At 41.0% G+C, this 19,724-nt stretch overlaps 2 protein-coding genes across 3 annotated transcripts in view; one reads left to right on the top strand and one right to left on the bottom strand.

The window, feature by feature from the left end:
- The first annotated feature begins 7,698 nt into the window (after nt 1-7,698).
- On the top strand, nt 7,699-9,941 carry COX14 (cytochrome c oxidase assembly factor COX14). 2 transcript variants are annotated; one of them, XM_087710381.1, is made up of 2 exons: nt 7,699-8,211; nt 9,563-9,941. In XM_087710381.1, the coding sequence occupies exon 2, from the start codon at nt 9,568-9,570 to the stop codon at nt 9,736-9,738; it is 171 nt and encodes a 56-aa protein (XP_087566507.1). In that variant the 5' UTR covers nt 7,699-8,211; nt 9,563-9,567; the 3' UTR covers nt 9,739-9,941. The 2 variants fall into 2 exon arrangements, with proteins under 2 accessions (XP_087566507.1, XP_087566506.1); XM_087710380.1 differs by having other exon boundaries at nt 7,735-8,126.
- Nucleotides 9,942-10,509: 568 nt separating this feature from the next.
- Nucleotides 10,510-19,724, bottom strand: part of CERS5 (ceramide synthase 5) — a 42,422-nt gene continuing 33,207 nt past the window's right edge. Inside the window, exons 9-10 of the mRNA XM_087710379.1 lie at nt 17,279-17,435; nt 10,510-11,604 (exon numbers count right to left, since the gene is read on the bottom strand). Of these exons, the coding sequence (XP_087566505.1) occupies nt 11,455-11,604; nt 17,279-17,435 (307 nt within the window). The 3' untranslated portion in view covers nt 10,510-11,454. The remainder of the gene's footprint in view (nt 11,605-17,278; nt 17,436-19,724) is intronic.

Raw genomic sequence — 19,724 nt, 5'->3', positions numbered from 1 at the left:
TTTACTGTACTTATTATACTTACTGCATTTGGTAGCACCCAGCATTAGGGATCTTCTGAATTACTGTAGTTAATCAAAACGGTAATGCTGTCCCTTCAGAGATTTCCAGACACTTTTCTTCTTTCTGTACTTGCTATAAAATGGAGATTCTCAAGATTGCCAGGTACGATAACAGTCTTGCAATATTTGAGAGCCTGCCACAGAGAGGAGGGGGTCAAGCTATTTTCCAAAGCACCTGAAGGCCAGACAAGGAATAAGGGATGGAAACTGATCAAGGAGAGATTCAACCTAGAAAAAAGGATGAACTTTCTGACAGTGAGAACAATCAACCCTTGGAACAGAAGTTCCCTTAGCAGATGTGGGAGCTTCATCACTGGAGGCTTTCAAGAAGAGACTGGACTGCCATTTGTCAGAAATGGTGTAGGGTCTCCTGCTTGGGCAGGGATTGGATTAGATGACCTACAAGGTCCCTTCCAACTCTGTTAAACTGTAAAGATGAGAACAAAAGAGAGCACAAAGTACCTGGATACCAGGTGCCAGAAAAGTTCTCAGAAGCTTTTAGGCTCCAGACTTGGCACCGGAGAATAGAAGGTGGATTTCCTAACGGCAGAAGGCTTTCCCACCATTTTTGCTAGATGTCTTTCCCCTTTCTGAAGTGACCTTTTCAGTCCTGCCTGTCTCCCAATAGCAATTTAATCTGCTGATAGGGCAGAAGTCATGCCTTTTATTAGACACTCAAGACACTATTTGACCTTTTAATCAGTCAGTTAAAAGAATTAAATTAAAGGGGAGGGAGGAGAATATGTGTGGCCTCACAATTTCTGCCGGTGGATTCATACGATTCATGGGACTTCATCAATTCATACAATTCATACGATTCTACTAACTTCTCTAGAATTACTGTAATAGAAAGCACAATTATTAAAATTCCACACATACACACACACCAGGGAAAATCAGGTAAACCCTGTATGTGAGTGTATGAAACAATATAACATCATGCTATGAAGACTTAAGGGAATTTGGATGATCAAATGAAACAAACAAAATGTTAAAAAGTTAGGATATTTACTGTATGTAGTTACCTACCAAGCACATCTAAATTATATAAAGATAACCAAAATATCTGTTATGTCACAACTTTTGAGCACCCCTCATGTTTGGCAATTGAAAGCTGAAAAATTTGACTGGCCCTAAAATCTTACAACACTTCCAAAGAGCCATAACCATGCTAGAGGGACTTCTTCCAAGTTATCCTCAGTGTTATCTCAAAAATTATTCCTCCCTCCCCGCGCCCCCCCCCCCAGCGATGGGCTTTAAAAATTTTAGCAAGGGGTTCTCTGCCCGGTTGCTGGGTGGGAATGGCTATGGTGGGTCTGCCTCCTGCACCATGGGGGGGGGCATTTTTGCTCTCCCCAAGCTCCGGAGGCTTTCCTTGAGCCTCTGGGAGGGTAAAAACGGCCTCCCCAGGTTCTGGAGGCCAGTTTCCAGCCTTCACGAACTACCAGTAGTTTGGGGGTTCTCTGAACTGCACAGAATCTTAGCTAGAAGTTCTCCCAAACCCCTGCGAACCTCCCCTGCCACCACCCAAGAAAAAGACATCAGTTAGTTACAGTCTAGTAATTAGTTTGAGGAGGACCTCCAGCCAAATGATGAATGATTTCAGCCATGCTGTTTTTAGCAAGATGATCTACAGAGGACTAGCTTAGGGCATTCTTAATTTCAGCCTATTTTCTCTCTTTCTTCTGATTTAGCAAAAGGACAAGGCACACTTCTGCATAGCAAATTTTTGTAGGGAACCCCTAGAACGCCCTCCCCTTCAAAACAAACATACAGCCTTGGTGAATCATTTTTCCAAATGGCATTTAAAAGTAGGTCTGGCAACATATTCATTATGCAGCTCAGAAAACATACATGGGATTTTCACAGAACCATAAAAACAGTCCTCGCCCCATCAGTTTTTTTTAAATCAAAATTTCAAAAACAGTAAATGGAAAACGTGTGCTTCTATTGCCACGTTTAACAAAATAGACATTATTTGAAAAAAAATACCCATTTTCTCTGTATGCCAACTGTTCTTGGGTCTTCAGGTATATATTGAAGAATATTGCAGCCAATTAGCTTATGAAATGGGATCAACCAAATGCCCTTTTTACATGAAACTTGAACTTGGTTATTATTCAAAGGAAGTAACCTTAATCATATTTCAGCTGAAAATGCCATTTCTACAGTGGCTTCAGATTAACCAGATTAGTAAACTTTAGCTACAATATATCCAGAATCTAACCTTCCTGAACATTATAGAATACAATGTGTGATTTTTTTCCAAATGGCAAAATCATTTAGTTAGGTATCTCAGACTTTAGACAATTTAAAAATATGTGACTGGCTATTAATGTCTGTAATATTTCCAGCCATGCTCACAAATGATTTATCCGATTGATGTTTGTTATTATAATTGTCTTGAACAAGGCACCAGGGATATTGTGCAAGTATTTAGGGCGGTCAGTTGGAAAGAGATCTTTCTAGTAAAATTATTCATATTGAGCAGGGATTTAAGATATAAATATATGTTTCTGAACCACTCAATGATAAATTCCCAAATTCTTTTTGTGACTTACTGCTTATGAAAGCTATAGGAGATTTGCTTTTTAATTTGACAATTCTAACTGGCTTTCAATTATACTAGTAGTTGAGGGGGAAATTATCTTAATGCTGACCACAGCTGAGAAATAACAGTTACTTAAGGGAAATGATGAACTGCCCAAATGGAGAAAGCTGTGCTCTGAAATACTCCTAGGTCTAGATAGCAATTCTCCTGCCCTTTGCTGTTGCTATAAAAAGTTCCCTTTGCCATTTGGAGTTATGTTCTGCCAGCACAGCAGTCTGTTAAGGGCTGTTCTCTGTCTTGGGAGAGAAAAAAACTGGACAGTGTAAGCTACACAATCCAGTATTTGTTGAACTTGGGAGGATAAAAACACCAGAGTTAGATCCCTTCTTTCTCAGAATCTGCAAATGATCATTTAATCAAGCAAAAACTGCATCACAAGGCTATATATTTTTAGAAGGTGTGGATCTGTTTAATGAAAGACAGTGTTGAGAAGACCAAATTACCCTGTTTCATTGTTTCCAAGGTGAAGAATAAGTAAAACTGTTTTTAGAAGAAAAAAAAGCAAGCATCATGCTAGAGCAGAACCAGAGAAGCCTGCAAAAACAAGCATAAATAGATCTTGTTCTCTGTCAACACATAATTAAAAATATCCTTACACTTCCATGACTGTTCCTCGGTGACAGAAGTGAGATAATTGATACAAGGCAGATGAGCAAAACTACATGCTCCGAGTTATGAATGCAGGCCTCAGGTTTTTGAGATGTAGTAAGTATCTCTCAGTATGCATGTAATTTCTAAACGTCTTCGAAGTAGACATCCATGGTATTTAGAAAGAGATGGGGGCGGGGGCAGAGACTGGTTGTTGTAGGAAAGTAATGTTACCAATCTTCTTTCCAAACCACCATATCCCTTTCATATATGTCACTGAGCTCTCAGCTGCCAGAGAAGCAGGGTGAAAGCCTCCCGGTTCGGCCTAATTCAGCTGAACTGGTAGGTAAGATTGTCCTTGGTTCTGCGAACCGGTAGTAAAAAAAAAATATTCCGAGGAGCGTGCGGCTCAGCTGTGAGCCACGCAATCGTTGGAAGCTATTTTTTAAAGCTTTTTAATGCATTTCCCCCCCTGCAAATTCAGCCAAACCAGCAGGGGGAAAAATGCTTTAAAAAGCTAAAACAATAGCTAAAAGTGGGGGGGGAAAGACCACGCCCACCCAGTCACATGATCACCACCACCACCAAGCCACGCCCACAGAACGGTGTGTGTGTGTCAGATTTCACCACTGTAGAGAAGTATTGAATGGCTCTGGAATGGCAAATATATATAAATATATATCAAGCTTTAAGGGTAGCTATAGGTAGCCCTTTCTTAACAATGGTAACTGGGACCAGAAATTCCATTGCTAAGCAATGTGGTTGTAAAGGGTGAGATCACATGATGACATTGCTTAGCAACAGCAGTCCTGGCAGTCCCCTTCGTGGTGCTTGAGCAAGCCCTTCCTCACAACTTCCAACAAGCAAAATCAATGGGGAAGCCAGTGGGAAACTGCAAGTCCCAGGTGGCTTGCAAGCAGGCCAGAGGCCAGATAGGTGGCTGTTGCCAGGTGAGGGAGCATGTGGAAAGGAAAGCTTCAAAGATTCAATAGACTTCCTCAGTACATTATTAATTTCTAGAGATGTGACAGTATTAGACTGTTGTAACAAAAAGCATGTTCTTGGAATATTCAGCTTTCACTTTAAAAGTTCTTGTAACTTTTCTACTTTTTATTATTCCTAGCGCATTATCATTGTGAAGGTTGGACTGATATAAGTAGCCTCAAATTTTTCCCAATCCCATTAATGATATGTTACAATATTAATAATATTGGACACATTTAAGGTAGTGCATTTTCCATGTATGTTAACCATATCCCATTGTAAACAAAAGGACTCTTAAGGCATGGCTTAAAGGATGTCGTTTTGCTCACTGGAGGCTAGCAGCCAGACCATGTTTATGCTAGTTTCAAGTAAATGATAAAGAAATATGAAATATCTGAGTATTAAAATTCAGTCTCAGGGCTCAGTCGGAAGTGGTTTGGATAAAACAGAGCCAGGGAAAAATCCACATCCACCACATGGTGGGAACAAAGAGAGTCTCTTGCATCCTTGCAGTGTCTGGATTTTTGCAACTCCAACATGGACAGTAGCCGTAATCCTATTCCAGACCAATGCTAGGAAAATCCACAAGTAATCGTAAAAAATATCATGGCAATAGCATCCATTTTGTTATAATGTAAACGTGAGCCAACCCTCCACATCCCAGTTACAGTGGTGATGAATGACCTGGAAACCCAGGTTAAGGATAAAGCATCACAGAGAAAATCTACCTACTGGATATGGTTGCTAGAAGTTGTAAATGACTTGAGGGTACCTCAACATAATCTAAGAGTCCTCACTCACCGGGATAAATCAGCCTATGCAATACCTTTCTGTTACGTATTGAAATACGTAAGTAGCTTCCTGAAGTTCTCACTCAGGTCTGCTATTGAAGAAGGGAAAAGTACGTTGTTATAATTGGTTGACCTGCTACCAGCCTCCAGCCTCCTTTTATTTTGTTTTGTTATTTTTGTTATTTTTTTTTTATTTAGTCGCTCATGTACAAGATAACAGGAATAAGAATAAACATGAATAAGAACACAGGAAATGGGTACAAATAAATGGGGATAGTAGCACAGGGATGGTAGGCACGGTGGTGTGCTTATGCACACCTCTACTGACTTCTTAGGAATGGGGTGAGGTCCAGGGGTGGGTTCCGGCAGTCACTACTGTCGGTTCGCTTATGTGCGTGCCAGCTCAGAGCAATAAAAGTTGCTCTGCGCAGAAGCAAAAAACAAGATAGACACCGCCAAGAGAGTCGCTTCGGGGATGTGGCAGGACTGGGCTGCTGCCAGTTCCAGCGACCCAGGCCACCAAAGTACTACTGGTTCAGGCGAACTGGTCCGAATCGGTAGGAACCCACCACTGGTGAGGTCAACATAGACAGTTTAAGGCTAAAGTTATGGGGGCTTCAGGATGTAACAACAGAGTCAGGTAGTCCATCCCAGGCACTGACCGCTCTGTTGCTGAAGTCGTATTTTCTGCAATAGAGTTTGGTGCGGTTTACCCTGAGTTTGTATCTATAATTGAGTTTGCTGTTGTTCGGATGAACTAATAAAGAGAGAGCTTTGCTGAAATCACTCTGACTCAGCTTCCATTCTCACCCGAACATAACACTTTCAGTAAGTGTTCCTTTTTCGTTTTGGACTTCCTAACTTGTGGTCCTAAAAGAATAACTTCCCTGTGTTCCCTCCGTTTCTACTTGGGTGTAAAACGCTAGGTCACTCCAGCGGTATTGCTGCGCTTAACTAGGGCTATTTATATTGGGGGGGGGAGCGGACCGCGAGATACTGATGAAAGAAATGTCCTTCTGGGTTCGGCTCCAAGTGGGGAAAAAGGCACTGGAGACATGGAGGCTGCTTGGAAAGATGGTTTATTGGTGGACAGGACCACGGTGATCACATGCTTCAATGTTGGTGGAGATGAGAAGAAGAGATGGGCTGAGGGAGGGGCTTGTTAGGCTTTTTATAACCTGTTCAGTCCCACCTCTGTTTCCTGTTCCTGTGTAAGAAATGTATTCTGATTGGTTGTCAGACTCCCATGGGTCCATGCAGGGGCTACTCTCTAGGCTGTGTTTTGAAGGCAGGTTTGGTTGAGTTCTCAGATGCCATGTGGTCAGTTGAGTAAAGGGCCAATATTATCATGCTTTTACTCCCATCCCCCTGGAGCTGCAGTGGAGAAGTCTTTATTATGTAAAGAGACTAGCTTGGCCTTCTTAATGGCCCATTGATAAAGTGGGGATGGGCAGGAAGCTACAGGCAGCTATTCTGTCTTTTAAAACATGTTTCTTTCTTTTTACATCCAGAGAAATATTCTGCCTTTTCAATATTTCCTAGGATATTTCATTTTTCTGAGAAAGGGCTGGGTGATAACTTCCTGCAATACCAATAAGGGACAAATATTGGTTATAGGAACAAATCTATTACCAGCTCGTGATCTGTCTGTATATTGCGCATCAGGCACAGTATCCCTATTTTAACACATCCCCACCCACATGGAATCGGAGATCCTGAGGGCTGGTAAACTCATTAAAAACTACAAGCCCCAGTATGCACCACAGCATCGGTACAACCTAATTACAAGCCTCGTGAAAAGACACCGGCGCATATAGAGTTATAGCGCTAAGACTCAACCATGGATTACAATATATTATCGCCTTTAGAAGCCGTGCCTTATAGATGTGGATCCCTGGGGAGGCTGACTAGAAAAAAAGCTTTTAATGCTGCAAGCCGTCCAGAGTGGCTTCGCAACGAGACGGGAGGCAAAGGAATCTAATAAATGAAAAAGTATAAATAATGCATCGAGTAGCATCGTATCTTGCCTCCTGGTTAAAATATATTACAGATTAATACATAATAAACCGCCACTTTAAAATGGCAATCATGGAGAAAACCTATGCGGTCGTCAGGAAAAAGGACTCCGATGGCACGTAAATTAATGTTGTAAAGCTCATAAGACACACGAGTGTGTGCAATTTGGCACGGACGACCGATTTTCACGTTCTGGGCGTGGAACACGAGGTTGGGCCGAGGAAGTCAAAAAGGCTGCTTTCGTTTGAGGCCTTTGTACATTGCAGCGGCTTCAGCGTCTAATTCGAGAAAAGCATTGCCTAGTAGGCTGCTTTAATTTTTTTAAAAAAACATTTCCTCAAGTAATTCCTAAGCAATCCCTTCTTGGTTGCTGTCTTTGAGTTTGCACGAGAGGGCGGGGGGAATGGGGGAGAGGGAGAAGGGGGGGTTATGAAAGGAGGGGGCGGCAGAGGGAGACCCAATGGGCCAGTGGCTCTTCCACCCCACAGACGGGGGTCTCAGAAGGGAAGGGGGGGAATCAAACCCCAAGTCAGCGTTTCCCAAATTTCATGGGGGCAGGAGGGGGGCATTGAACACTGGAGGGTCACCAGAGAATCAATTGTTTCTAAAACTCCAACTTTTAATTCACTGGGGGGGGGGGTGTTTAAGAAAAGACTGGACAGCCATCTGGCATAGGATGGCATAGGATCTCCTGCTTGAGCAAGGGGTTGGACTAGAAGACCTCCCAAAGTCCCTTCCAGCTGTATTCTGATTCAAAATAAACCCAGGTCCATTTAAGATTCTAAATTTTAGAAGCATCGTTTCACGATCCTGTTCCGGAGGAAGGCTGGAGGAAAAGGAGAACGAGCGAACGGTCGTTTCTCAGACGTTTTTCCGTTGGCAGACAAGGTAGGTAGGGAGATCTCCACTTTTTCCTACGTCTATGCAAACCACGGCGGTCCTCCTGATCGGAAAAGCCCTTTGGTCGAGATAGCCGAGCGAGACTTACTCCGCAGCCGCGTTGAACTCGGAAGTGCAAGAAGCCTGGCGTTGCAAAGTCGCAAAGAAAGCCAAGCGGCGGCAGAAAAGCTTTGCGGGTATGTTTGGGACTGGCGGGCTATAACGGAGGGTGGAGTGAAAGCCTGATACAAATATCACCCGGAGCCCCCGGCCGAGAAGATTGTAAGATGCTCGCGGTCGCAGCCTGGGCGTCACGAGACGTGGGGAAAACCCCTGCCGGAGTTAATCCTCGTGACGGTGGGAGCTGGGTGGGGAGGGAAGAGGCGCTTCTGATCCGTGCGGTCAGAAAGCCCCGTTAGGCTTTATTGAGGGGGGGGGCGCGGAGGGCTGCGCCTTTGAGTCAGTCTTGGTGACCATACAGAAAAGCCCCTCAAGATTATAATTGGGGGTAGGGTGGGGTGTCAAGCTTTTGGAAGCGACTTGCTCGTGTCTCCTTCCTCCTGTACGTCCCAAAGGTGCTTTATTTTAATTTTCCAAGAGGCAACTCGACTTTCTGGTTTTACTTTGAAGACGTTTCGCTTCGCATCCGAGAATCTTCCACAGTTCTGACTGGATGGTGGTGGGGAATGGAAAGATTTATACTCCTTGCAGACAGCTCCTCATTTGCATCCTTGAGAGTCCTTGTGGCCACCTGGAGGTTTATCTGTGTCCTCAGGGTCACTGGTGCCAATGAATGTGGAGCCTTCTTGGGACTGTTGAAAGGACTCTGTGGTAGACTGGAGATAAATGATCTAGGGTTCAGTGTGTGTGTGACTGGCCCAGGGTCACCAGGTTGACTTTCTGCTAAGGAATCTGGTTAGACTAAATTGATATTAGTATGATTATTAGAAAGTCCAAACAAATAAAATTGTGAAAGTTACTCTTTACAACTCTTGCTTCTGTGGTCCCCAGTCTAAAATTGCTAGGATCACCTCATGGAGGTTTAGCCCCTTAATTGCTGCCTGCTTATGAAGTAAGGACTGTGCAACTTGGTCCAGATCGCCAGAGCACCTCCCCAGCTGCTGGCCTCCTTCCCCTTTTCCTGCCAATCATTCTTTACTTGGGATGGCAGCACAAACACACAGCCCCAAAATGTTCCATCTGAAGCATTCAGCCTTGCAATCTGAAGGGAGGAGTGTCTGTGCTGTGGTCCCAAAGAAAGAACTGTGTGTGTGTGTGTGAGAGAGAGAGAGAGAGAGAGAGAGAGAGAGAGAAATCCGATCCAACCTCCAGGAGTTATCCAGAGCTGCCAGCAATGTTCTTTCCGTGCCCCCCCCCTCAAACACACACACACACACACACACACCCCTCCCAAGGCAGCCACATCCCTTCACTATCCTGCTTTCCAGCTCCGTCCTCCACCGTCCTGTGCATCTATTAGGCCTCCTGACCCACCAGTCAATATCACGTGGCCTTAAAAGGCAAAAATAGTTCTTTTCTTAACTGTCTTTGGTGAGAAGTCTTTTGTCCTAGCATCCCTATAATCCAGAGGGAGGTGCCCTAATTATGATTTTTCTTCGCTTTTCCCTCCCAGTAAAAATGATTTCTGCAAAGCAGCTGGCTGACCTTGGCTACAAAACATTTTCGAGCTCCATGATGCTTCTTACTCTATATGGTGGCTACCTCCTGAGTAATGGTGTATATCAAGCATATCAGAGAAATAAGCGACTGAAGGAACAAGGGATAAATGCTGATGATGCTAAGCAATGAACACTCAACATCTCATATGGAATGGAAGGCTGGTGTGCTTTATCAGAAACCTCTGGGATTTTCTGCCGTGAAGAATGGGAATTTCAAATTGTGTTGAAAAAGTGGAAGTGTTTGATTCTAGTCATTTGATTCTTCGCTCAGTTTCTCTCAATCCTACAGTAGAAATTGTTAAGCAACCACATTAAAGATTTATTTACAGATAATTTACATTATTTCTTTCTGGCCTTAAACCCGCCCGCCCCTCAAATAGAATCATTAGACCAGAGTAAGGTTTTCATTCTTACCCACTTCCTGTCCCAATTTTAAAACAATGTCTGTATCTCACATCTCAAACAAGTTGTTTCTTCTGGCATAGGGAATAGCTTAAGTAGCTCTTGAAAGATGTGAATTTCTTGGATGATTTATTCCCTGACCATTCTTCAGTTGATTATAGCTGGATCCTTCTATTCCATCAGTCCTTTAAATCTATTGTGCTACCTAGCATGCAAATGGGTTTGCTATCCATTTCCATTGCACCAGAATAAAAATAAAAAGTAATGAAGAAAATTATATTTAAACAGTCCGAGAGCCAATATAGGATCATCATCCACAGCAGCAGAAGATCATGCTTAGGTTTAGATCAGCAATCATACCTACTGAGACACAAACATGAGCTATTTGTTTTTCAAAGTCAAAGTAAGTTCTTTTTCGTCACTGAATCTTAACAACAGCAAGCAATGTTGTCAAGACCACAGTGAAAATTACCTTTTTCAATAAAACAAAATCCATAGATCCTATTCATCAAGGATTTTTTAATCACAGAGTAAACAATAATATAAAATGATAATTCAGGGGATTTCCAAAGCCCAAGTCCTATCAACACTTCCCCATCTTCCATCTTCTTTGAAGTACCATTGAATAAAAGGCAAGTGGGGGCAGGAGACCCATCCAGTCCCTGTGAGATAGCCATTGCATCCCAGCAGTATCATACAAGATTGAGGTTCATCCAGGGTATCACTTTTCTGAAAACATGGGAACGTTTGCAACTTAGCTTTATGGGACAATCACCAACAAACACTGGTCATCCCTATCTATAATACTATTGCCGAAAACTACTCGTTTTGTAATTTTTAAATGAACTCAAATCCAGAATTGGTACGAAAAGCAGGATTGTGTAAGAAATCACAATGAAGACTTTGGAAATGCTGTACCACTCAAGGAAAATAAATGTCAGCTTCATCTTTCTTATCACTCAGTAAGATGACATGAGGAAAAAAATATTGGTCATTGATATGCCATGCTCTAATAAGTAAACCGTTCACTCTATCTGTACCACAATCCCCAGGTTGTTTAGGTGTAGCCCAGTAGATCCTAGAAGAAATATGGATTGATAGATCGTTGTCCAAAAATTCTGGAATATCATAAAACAAAGAATCTGTTGATGATCAAGCTTAACTCCCCCCAAAAACCCCACCTGAAGCCTACTTTTTCTCCTCTTACATATTTCAACAAACATTAAATACAAAATGGCTTATTTTTTTAAACATTAAAGTTGAAAAAGGTTTTGCACTAGTAAACAGCTTCTTCATCCTGTGCAAAACTGCCTGTGTTGTCCTGTTTCAGATTCGTTGGAGGGTTTGGGAGTGGTGAGACAGTTGATTAAAAATTTCTTGTAACTGGGCATTTCTAGATAATTGAGTTCAAATCTTTGGATTGTGGAGCAGCTGTCCCCTGTTTTTATTCTTCTGCCCACTGGTCACTAGTTACATGGCCATTGATCCGATTGTGATCATTGCTTGAAGTGTTAATAATTCCTTTTCTGTTGTTTGATGTCCCACCATCATCTTCAGAGCTGCTCTCCACATCGCTGCGCTCATCTTTTGATACCTGATAAAAAGAAGCAGAAATATACCACAAATAAGGACTTTAAAAAAATAGCTAAAACAAGCTCATATACAGTAGACACGTTCTTTAAATGGTATGGTTTAGACATTTAATTATGGAACTAAAGAACTTTTAAAAAAACCAACAGCACCAGGAAGCTAGACGTCCTCAGAAATAAGCTTTCTTTGAGAGCAAGGTTTGCCCAAAAAATGAAATTTTTTTTGAGGGAGGCAGAATCATAGAGGTACATGCTAGTTTAGATCATTCTATTATAGTGAACAGAGCAGATAGTATTAATTATAGCTAACAATCAAAATGTTAATATACTAGTAATAAATGTACTACTACTAAAAATTAGCCTTAAAAAATAAATAGATTTAATGTTCTTAAGTATATTTAAAGTATCTTTAAAATAGCTGATACTAAAATTAAAGGCGTCAGATTGATCTGCCAAGATACAGCGTTCCATAACCTGCCCGACAAAACATTTCAGATGAAAGAGAGGATACTCCAGAATTTATCTTGAAAAAAAGCAATATCATAAGAGAAGATAGGTAATTTCTAACCATTATTCTGAGTTGAACTCATCTCTTTCACCGTAGGGTATTCAAACAAAGTTATGGAAAAAATAGCCCATCTCCTGACACTTTTATCTTTTCCCATTTTTATATTAAGCAAGTCAATGAAAGAATCATGGGAACCGCAGAGCAATGTTGCCATAAAATAATCAGATACAAAGCAAATGAGAAAAGACTGGCCTGAAACAGAGAACATATCTCAGCTTGCAATACAAAAAAAGCAAGTAGCTGTAGAATAATAAATAACTGTTGAAGAATTTGTTAACGACAGCCTAGAACTACAGAAAAATATCTGATAGTATTTCTATTCTTATCATGTTTGTATTATCAGAATACCCTGGAGTACAATTTTTTATTAGGTATACATGATCAGTTCAGAATCAACATGCATTAAATTGGGAAAGGAAAAAGAACTGAACATATCCACCAAATTTACTGTATTTTTCAGACTATAAATACTACCGTATTTTTCAGGCCCATTTTTCACAAAAATGGGAGCATTTTTGCCTTGTCCCAGCCTTGCTGAAGCCTGCAGAATGCTGCTAGGGGCTGAGAGAAGGCAAAAAAAGTCTCTGTTTTTGCAACAACAAAAAAAAAAAAGTCAGTTTTTCACAAAAATGGGATGCGGGGGTAGGGCTTCGGGAAGCCAAAAATGGCTGTATTCTATGTCTAAGATGCACCAATATTTCCACATTCTTTTAGGGGGGGAAAGGTGTGTCTTATACTCCGAAAAATATGGTAATTTAAAGCTGAACAAAAATATTCTGCAATAAATTCACAGCTATCAAATTCACAAATCTGAAAATAATTTACATGATAGGATATATTTAGCATGATCAGCTCCTGGCCGACCCTGGTGATGAAGAAGTTGTCTCTTCTTCTAATTCTCACTATAATATCACTTTGATAATTACTTTATCTCAAAGAAATTGCAAAAATGTGAATAACTGAGACAGTTAAGATAAACTATAAGACACCAATATTTTGATATAATAAAGACAAACACAATAAAGAGACCAAGAGAGACATTTAACTGAAATGGAAACAACCTGAATAAAATAGAAACATTATGCATGCCATTTATTTTCCTGAATATCATCTTCTATGAATGAATTTGATAGTCCTTATTGTAAATGGTGCCATATGACGTAAGAAAATGTAACCTGCTAATAAAATTATAATGTCAGTTGTATCAAATGTTGGAGGAAATAGGCTTTGCATTCCAAATCACTAAAAATGATCTAAATATAGCAATGTTTCCCAGTATAATAATTCAAAAGTGATTATATTGGACTGAAAGAGGGAAAGAAAGCAGAATTCCATAAACCTCATAGTTTTAGCAGTTGGCTTGCCACAAGGTGGCAATATATCACTGCTGAAAGAAAAGGAAAATCATTAATTGAGATTAATAAGCAAGGCTGAACTGCTAAGATCCTAAAGAGCCAACAATGATTTTATATTATGATTTGAACACTTGCCAAGGGCAGGTATACCTCTGATTTAGCAAGGCTAAGAAGGGTAGGATATGTTCAGACTAGCCTCACCCCGGATTACTGTTAGCCAGGTGTATGCACTTTGAACAGCCTAAGCAAGGCACATAAAAATCAGAATAAGGCCCTACCAGTGGCAAGTTAATGATTGTTTAGGCCAATTGGAGAGACCTACTTGAGCTGTAAATATCCTGCTCTTGCCTGACATTTTTTGCACAAGAGAAAACAGAAAAAAATGGACTGTGATCGATTGTTAATTTATGAGTATTGTTTTCCTGAAGCAACTGTAAGAAAGCTATTGGAAAATGCTTTAAAGCATTTATATTCTGGAATTCTGTGCCAATTCCAATTACAAGCTGTCCCAATAACTTTTAAATGCGATGTTCCCTTGGTCCAATGTGCTGAGGGCATTATGATAGTTCCCTCACCTTCTTATATCATCAGGAGGAGACCTGGAATTGTGGGCCCTATACAGCCTGTTAGATAAAATCTCATCTTCCCAAGATGAACAAAAGTATTATTTTGAGAAGCAATGAGATGACTAGGATTTTATATTTTGCACATTATAGTTTTTCATCATAAAGCTTATCTGATCTAAAATAAAATATTTTAACATTTTACTGTGCCTGGCCTTCCTAATTACTTTTTTTCTTTAAAAAAAAAGATTTATTAAATAAAAATAACTTTAAAATCAATACAACAAATAGTTACAGAGGTGAATAATACTGAAGATTATAACTTTCTAGTTTAAGCTTTGATTTTCCTTCAAGCGGCTTTCAGAATAATAACAATTTAAAAGAGATGTGTGAAGCAGTTTCCACTTGACATTAGGCAGCTCTGAGATTTAATTTCTGATGATAGCATTTAAAGCCCAGAAGTGGAGGGGGAAGGTAGCCCTCCCCATTTCCCTACAACTGTAGCAGAGATGGCACTTACATAAAAAAGAAGAGAGACAGCTTCAGTCTGGTACAGAGAAAAGGAATGAAAGAGGATGGAGATTACAGAGAAGAGTCCACTCCTGACTAGGAACCTGATCAGGAGAGAAAACCAAAGAGAACCCCCCCAACTTGGAAATTATTTGTAGCCATTCAGCAAAAATACACACATACACTTTTAAATTAGTAACTATGAAATAAAATTAGAGAAAGCAAAATAGGAAGATACAAACAAAAAATAAAGATAATTTGAATACACAATACAGAAAAATCATCCAAACATAAATGTATTTGTAAAAATATTGGTTTCTGAGACTATAGTCCAACACTCTAATCATAAGTCATTTAGATTCCTGTATTAAATGATGAATTCAATGATTGTAAATTGTACAATCCCTTTCCCACATTACAAATAAGCCCTGTCCTACATTACATCAGATGCTTAAAGCTTTTTTTTAATGCCGTGTTTAGCTAAACCACCTCTCTACTGTATCAGGAGATTTAATGTATAAAACCCCATTGTCTCTGCTCTCACTTATTTATCTCAGGAAAAAAGAAGTAAAACTACTGTCTCAAGGAGCTGTAACCAAAGCAAGCAATTTTACAGGTTGCAGATGTAAAGAATCTCATTTTTAACAGCACCACTGCAGACACAGTCCTGAAATAGTCACTATACAAAGGGAAGGAGGGTTCAGTAGCAAGATGTTTTGGTTTGTTTATCAGAAGCTTTATTTCCCTCTTGTATTCAGACGTAAACTAAGTGTGATTTAGGTATTCTCATGGCACAAATTCCTGAGAGATTATCTTGAAATGAGAAATGTAGTTTTTACATAGGCGATTCTTACATAATGCTTCAATAAACTGCACTGTGTTTATTATTATGGAGATAATATTTCTCTCTTCTCATAAAAGCTTTCAAAAAATATTTTCTTTTTCTTGTACATTAGCAGTTATGGTCCTTGTCTCATCAGCAAGTAGATGAAGTTTTCAGATTAACTCTAAATCTCTTCATTTTTTTAATAATTAGAAGCATGAAAGAGAATAATTAATCTGGAAGAATTCTTTTTATATAAAAGCAAAAATTTCACACAAGATAAGCATGCATTGTGACTTTTCAGTGAGAGTCCCCTCCCTCTCCTGATAGTATAAAATCTGAATTTAAACATTTTTGCCATGTAATCTTCATTTTTTTAAAATTTGATCGGGGTAGCTGTTTGGCATGATAGCAATAGCACTTAGATTTATATACTGCTTCACATTGCTTTACAGCCCTCTCTATGCTGTTTACAGAGTCAGCATATTTCCCCCAACAATCTGGGTCCTCATTTTACTCACCTCGGAAGGACCTTGAGAATCGAACTCTCAGAGTGAGTGGTGAGTTAGCCTGCAGTACTGCATTCTAACAATTTCACCACCACGGCTCTACATGATGTCCCATGTATAGTTTGTAATTTCACAGTATTTGACGCTTTGGAGCTTGTTTTTCACAATCATTATTTTAAAAGCTTGGTTTGAAAATATGTAAGAATCCAAAGGGAAAGGCGGAATCGATAAGCATTGTTTCCAAGCAAAAGACATAGCTTCAGTGACTCGCATAACCCAGCATAGGTTTGTAACTCTTTCTATCAGCGCAACTTGTTCTTTCTAGATAATTGATGCTACAGAAAACATCAGGTACTCTAATTACATAAGCTTGCCTTATATTAACTCAACTTTACACAGACCTCTAAGCACGCAAGGAGAAGTGGCATCTTTCCCTGTCCAAGGAGTGAGCACTAGGATTGCATTTCCAAAAATGAAACAGAGAGAATGCAGCAAGGAGTTCAGGGATAGCTGAAGGAGTCTCATCCCCCTTCATATGAAGTTAGCCATAGCCTGCATCTGGTGGGCTTGGCCCAGAATATGAATAAAATATCACCAGTTATCATTCTTTTACACAATGTTTGGAGGACAGCTGATTCAATTCCAGATTATTTTAAAAAACAGAATTACTCAATATTTCCAGACTGTAATGGTTTCATAAGCAAGTGTCTATACATTTTATATGTTATTTATATTTCATAATACATTAATCAATGAGGAATCCTTCCCCATGATCATACCCTTGCAACTACTTATGTCTACCTTTCCTGCCCCCATTTCCTTTCCTAGTACAATAAAGTACTGTGAAAACCAGGTATTTTTAATAAACTCAACTTGGGTCCCACATACATGACTAAAAGGCATGAAAAACTGATCTGACTTGCAAAGTAGTCTAGATGACACAATCTAGCTGACCTTGATGATCTCAAAAAACAAATAAATGTACAAGCCCTACAAGTTGAACCTTGTTTACACTTGGATGAAATACTGTCAGGAAATATCAATGCTGAAGATTAATATGCGAAGTTGAAAAAAAATATGGAAGAAAGTTGTGGCAGACCATTTCCATTGTGTTGTCAAGAAAACAATATTAATGAACCTTAGTATTTACTAGAGTCATGTTTGTCTGAAATAACCTTTGCTGAGTATTACAATACAGAATGTAACTAATGTATGCATTATAGTATAATTTAGGATGGCAACCTTCAGTGAGGTGGCAACCCTCTTTCTTCAGAGTGATCGACTCAAAAGACATTGTGAAGAAAATGAAAGCCATATTCATTTTTGTGGTAATGAAATTAGTCATGCATACCTTTCCTCGTGCCATAGCTTTGTAGGCAATGCGAATGATGAAGTAGGACCATTTGATATGTAATACTTGTATTGTTAAGAGAAGGCCATTGAACAACCACCAGGATGGGTAGGGGCCAATTAGTTCCCAGCTTTCAAACATAGTAGTATTCAGTATCCTAGAAATCAAACAAGAAGAGGTTTGCATTCATTGTCTTAATCTGAACTTTAACAAGACCCAAATTCTAGACTGGAAACCAGTTATCTAAATCAGGGAAACTTCTCACCCATTACATCCCCCCCCCCCAAAAAAAAAGAATGAAAATGCTTCAAATCTCAGCAGGTAACTCTGAAGAGATACAAGTTTCCTCTCTACTTTGTTTTCTCCCAAATCTGGTGAATTGCTTACCAATTTCTTAGATAAGAACAGTGAAAATGGTCTGATTTATTTTGTTAAATGATTTTCAGGATTTGGAAGTCATAAGTCTCACAGAATTAGAAAAGTTGTTTAAGATAGGTAACTATACAAATCTTTAAAAAAAAAAAAGTGTGATCAACCTATAGTAGGCTTTCCATTGCCTAGATAGCTTCAAAAAGAGCCACACAGAAAGTTGAAGAGGAAACTAATGGAGTCAGCTTCTTTTTGTAGAGGGAGCTTGCGAGACTTGGCAGCTCCTCTCCTGCCAGTCTTCACTAACTACGTTTGCCTCCTGATTTTTTTTGAGGAGACCTTTTTGCCAGGAGAGGGAAACATTAGCTCATTCTTTGCAATCTAAGGTGAACCATATGATATTACAAAATACATAGCAAAAGAATAGCAGAGCTACTTCCCAGTGGTAATCTAAGAGAAACGGACTCCATTAGGAAATCAGGGGATTAAAATAAGGGTAGTGAAAATTCACTGCTTTCCTACTATCCACTAATGGCTTGCTTAGTGATATAGCAAATAATATGGCCTAATCATTAAGACTGGCACATATAGTAAAAAAAAAGTCCTTATATGCAAATACCCAGAGTTCCAAGAAAATTAACTAGGCAATAGAATCTCAGTGCACTCCTTTCTAAACTCAAGGAAAAGCTTATCATCGGAACTGAATATTGAAGACATATTTCTCTTCAAACTAAAATATAACTATCTTGGGCAAGAAGCAGGTCTTCCAAGGATTCAGTGCAACTTTCTTGCCTGAGGACTTCTCGTCTATCCGGATTTAAACAGGAGGCAGGAATGTTTGGTATGTTGCTCAAAACTAAAAAGCACCACCAACAACGAGTCAATTTGGATCCATCTACATGTAAATTTAATTACTCCTCAGATCAACATTATTCTCGAGGAGCAAATATTATTCAGTGGAGCATGGGGTGCCTTGTGAGAGTTCCTGGGAGGCCTAGTGCCCCAGTTCATACATTGCTGTTTTTATGGAGAGGATGTAGCGAAATCTCAGAGTGGGCACTATTTTAGAGTGGCCACAATTCATTCCCCAAATGGCACCTGTTTCTAAGACAGTGCCATGCGGCCTCTGTACTGTATCCAGAGGCAGATCAACTGCTTCCTGAAGATCTATGGAAAAAGTAAGTGGACTGAGCCATGATGAGGGTGGATGGGGAGAAGAGCATGAGACCCAGCAGGGTAGGAAACAAGCCCAAGGCCTGAGGCTATCCTGTAGTGCAGAATTTGGGGATGGGGGGAGTGTAGATGGACAGTTGCTAGATCATTCCTGTACTCCAGTGACGTGCAGTGAGGTTTATACCTGGTGAGGCTCAGCTGGGCATCCTTTTGCGAAGCAGCTCAGCAGGGTAGCGGTCGGCCTCGGCCGGGGGGGGGGGGGAGAGAATTTGCATTGCGGGAGCAGCCAAGCACCCGGGTCTGCAGCAAAGGCGCTTGGCGGCTCCCGCGATGCAAAGTGCCCTGCTGCCCCCGATGCCGCCACCCACCCGCTGCCCCGGCCTGCGGCTGCTGCTTTTCCAAGCTCTGCCGCTGGAAGTCCCAGATCGCCTCTGGGGGAAGGCTGTGTGAGAAGCGGAGCGAAGCTTCTCTGCGGCCTCCCGGCACTACGCAGAGGCTCTCGTAGGAGTGCGTGCCAGCAGCCGGCGGCCCGGAGCGGCCCCGGCTGCGAGACAAGGCAGCGCTTAAAGCAGCCGCTGCCCCGCCGGGCAAAGGAGGGGTGGTGGCGGCGGCAGCGGCTGCTTTAAGCGCTGTCTTGTCTCGCAGTCGGGGCCGCTCCTGGCCGCCGGCCGCCGACACTCGCTCTTGCGAGAGCCTCTGTGCAGCGCCAGGAGGCCGCGGAGAAGCTTCGCTCCGCTTCTCACCCAGCCTTCCCCCAGAGGCGATCCGGGACTTCCAGCAGTGGAGCCTGGAGAAGCAGGCCGGGGCAGCGGGTGGGCGGCAGCATCGGGAGCGGCGGGGCACTTTGCATCGCGGGAGCTGCCAAGCGCCCAGGTCTGCAGCAAAGAGCCAGCCTCCTCCTTCT

The sequence above is a fragment of the Thamnophis sirtalis genome, unplaced genomic scaffold (genome assembly GCF_051295495.1).
Source record: "Thamnophis sirtalis isolate CommonGarterSnake01/CBP01778 unplaced genomic scaffold, rThaSir2_p1.2 scaffold_3, whole genome shotgun sequence".
In the NCBI taxonomy this organism is placed as follows: Eukaryota; Metazoa; Chordata; class Lepidosauria; order Squamata; family Natricidae; genus Thamnophis; species Thamnophis sirtalis.
Note: the sequence above shows the minus strand (reverse complement) of the source record. Positions and strands in the feature narration are given on the sequence as shown.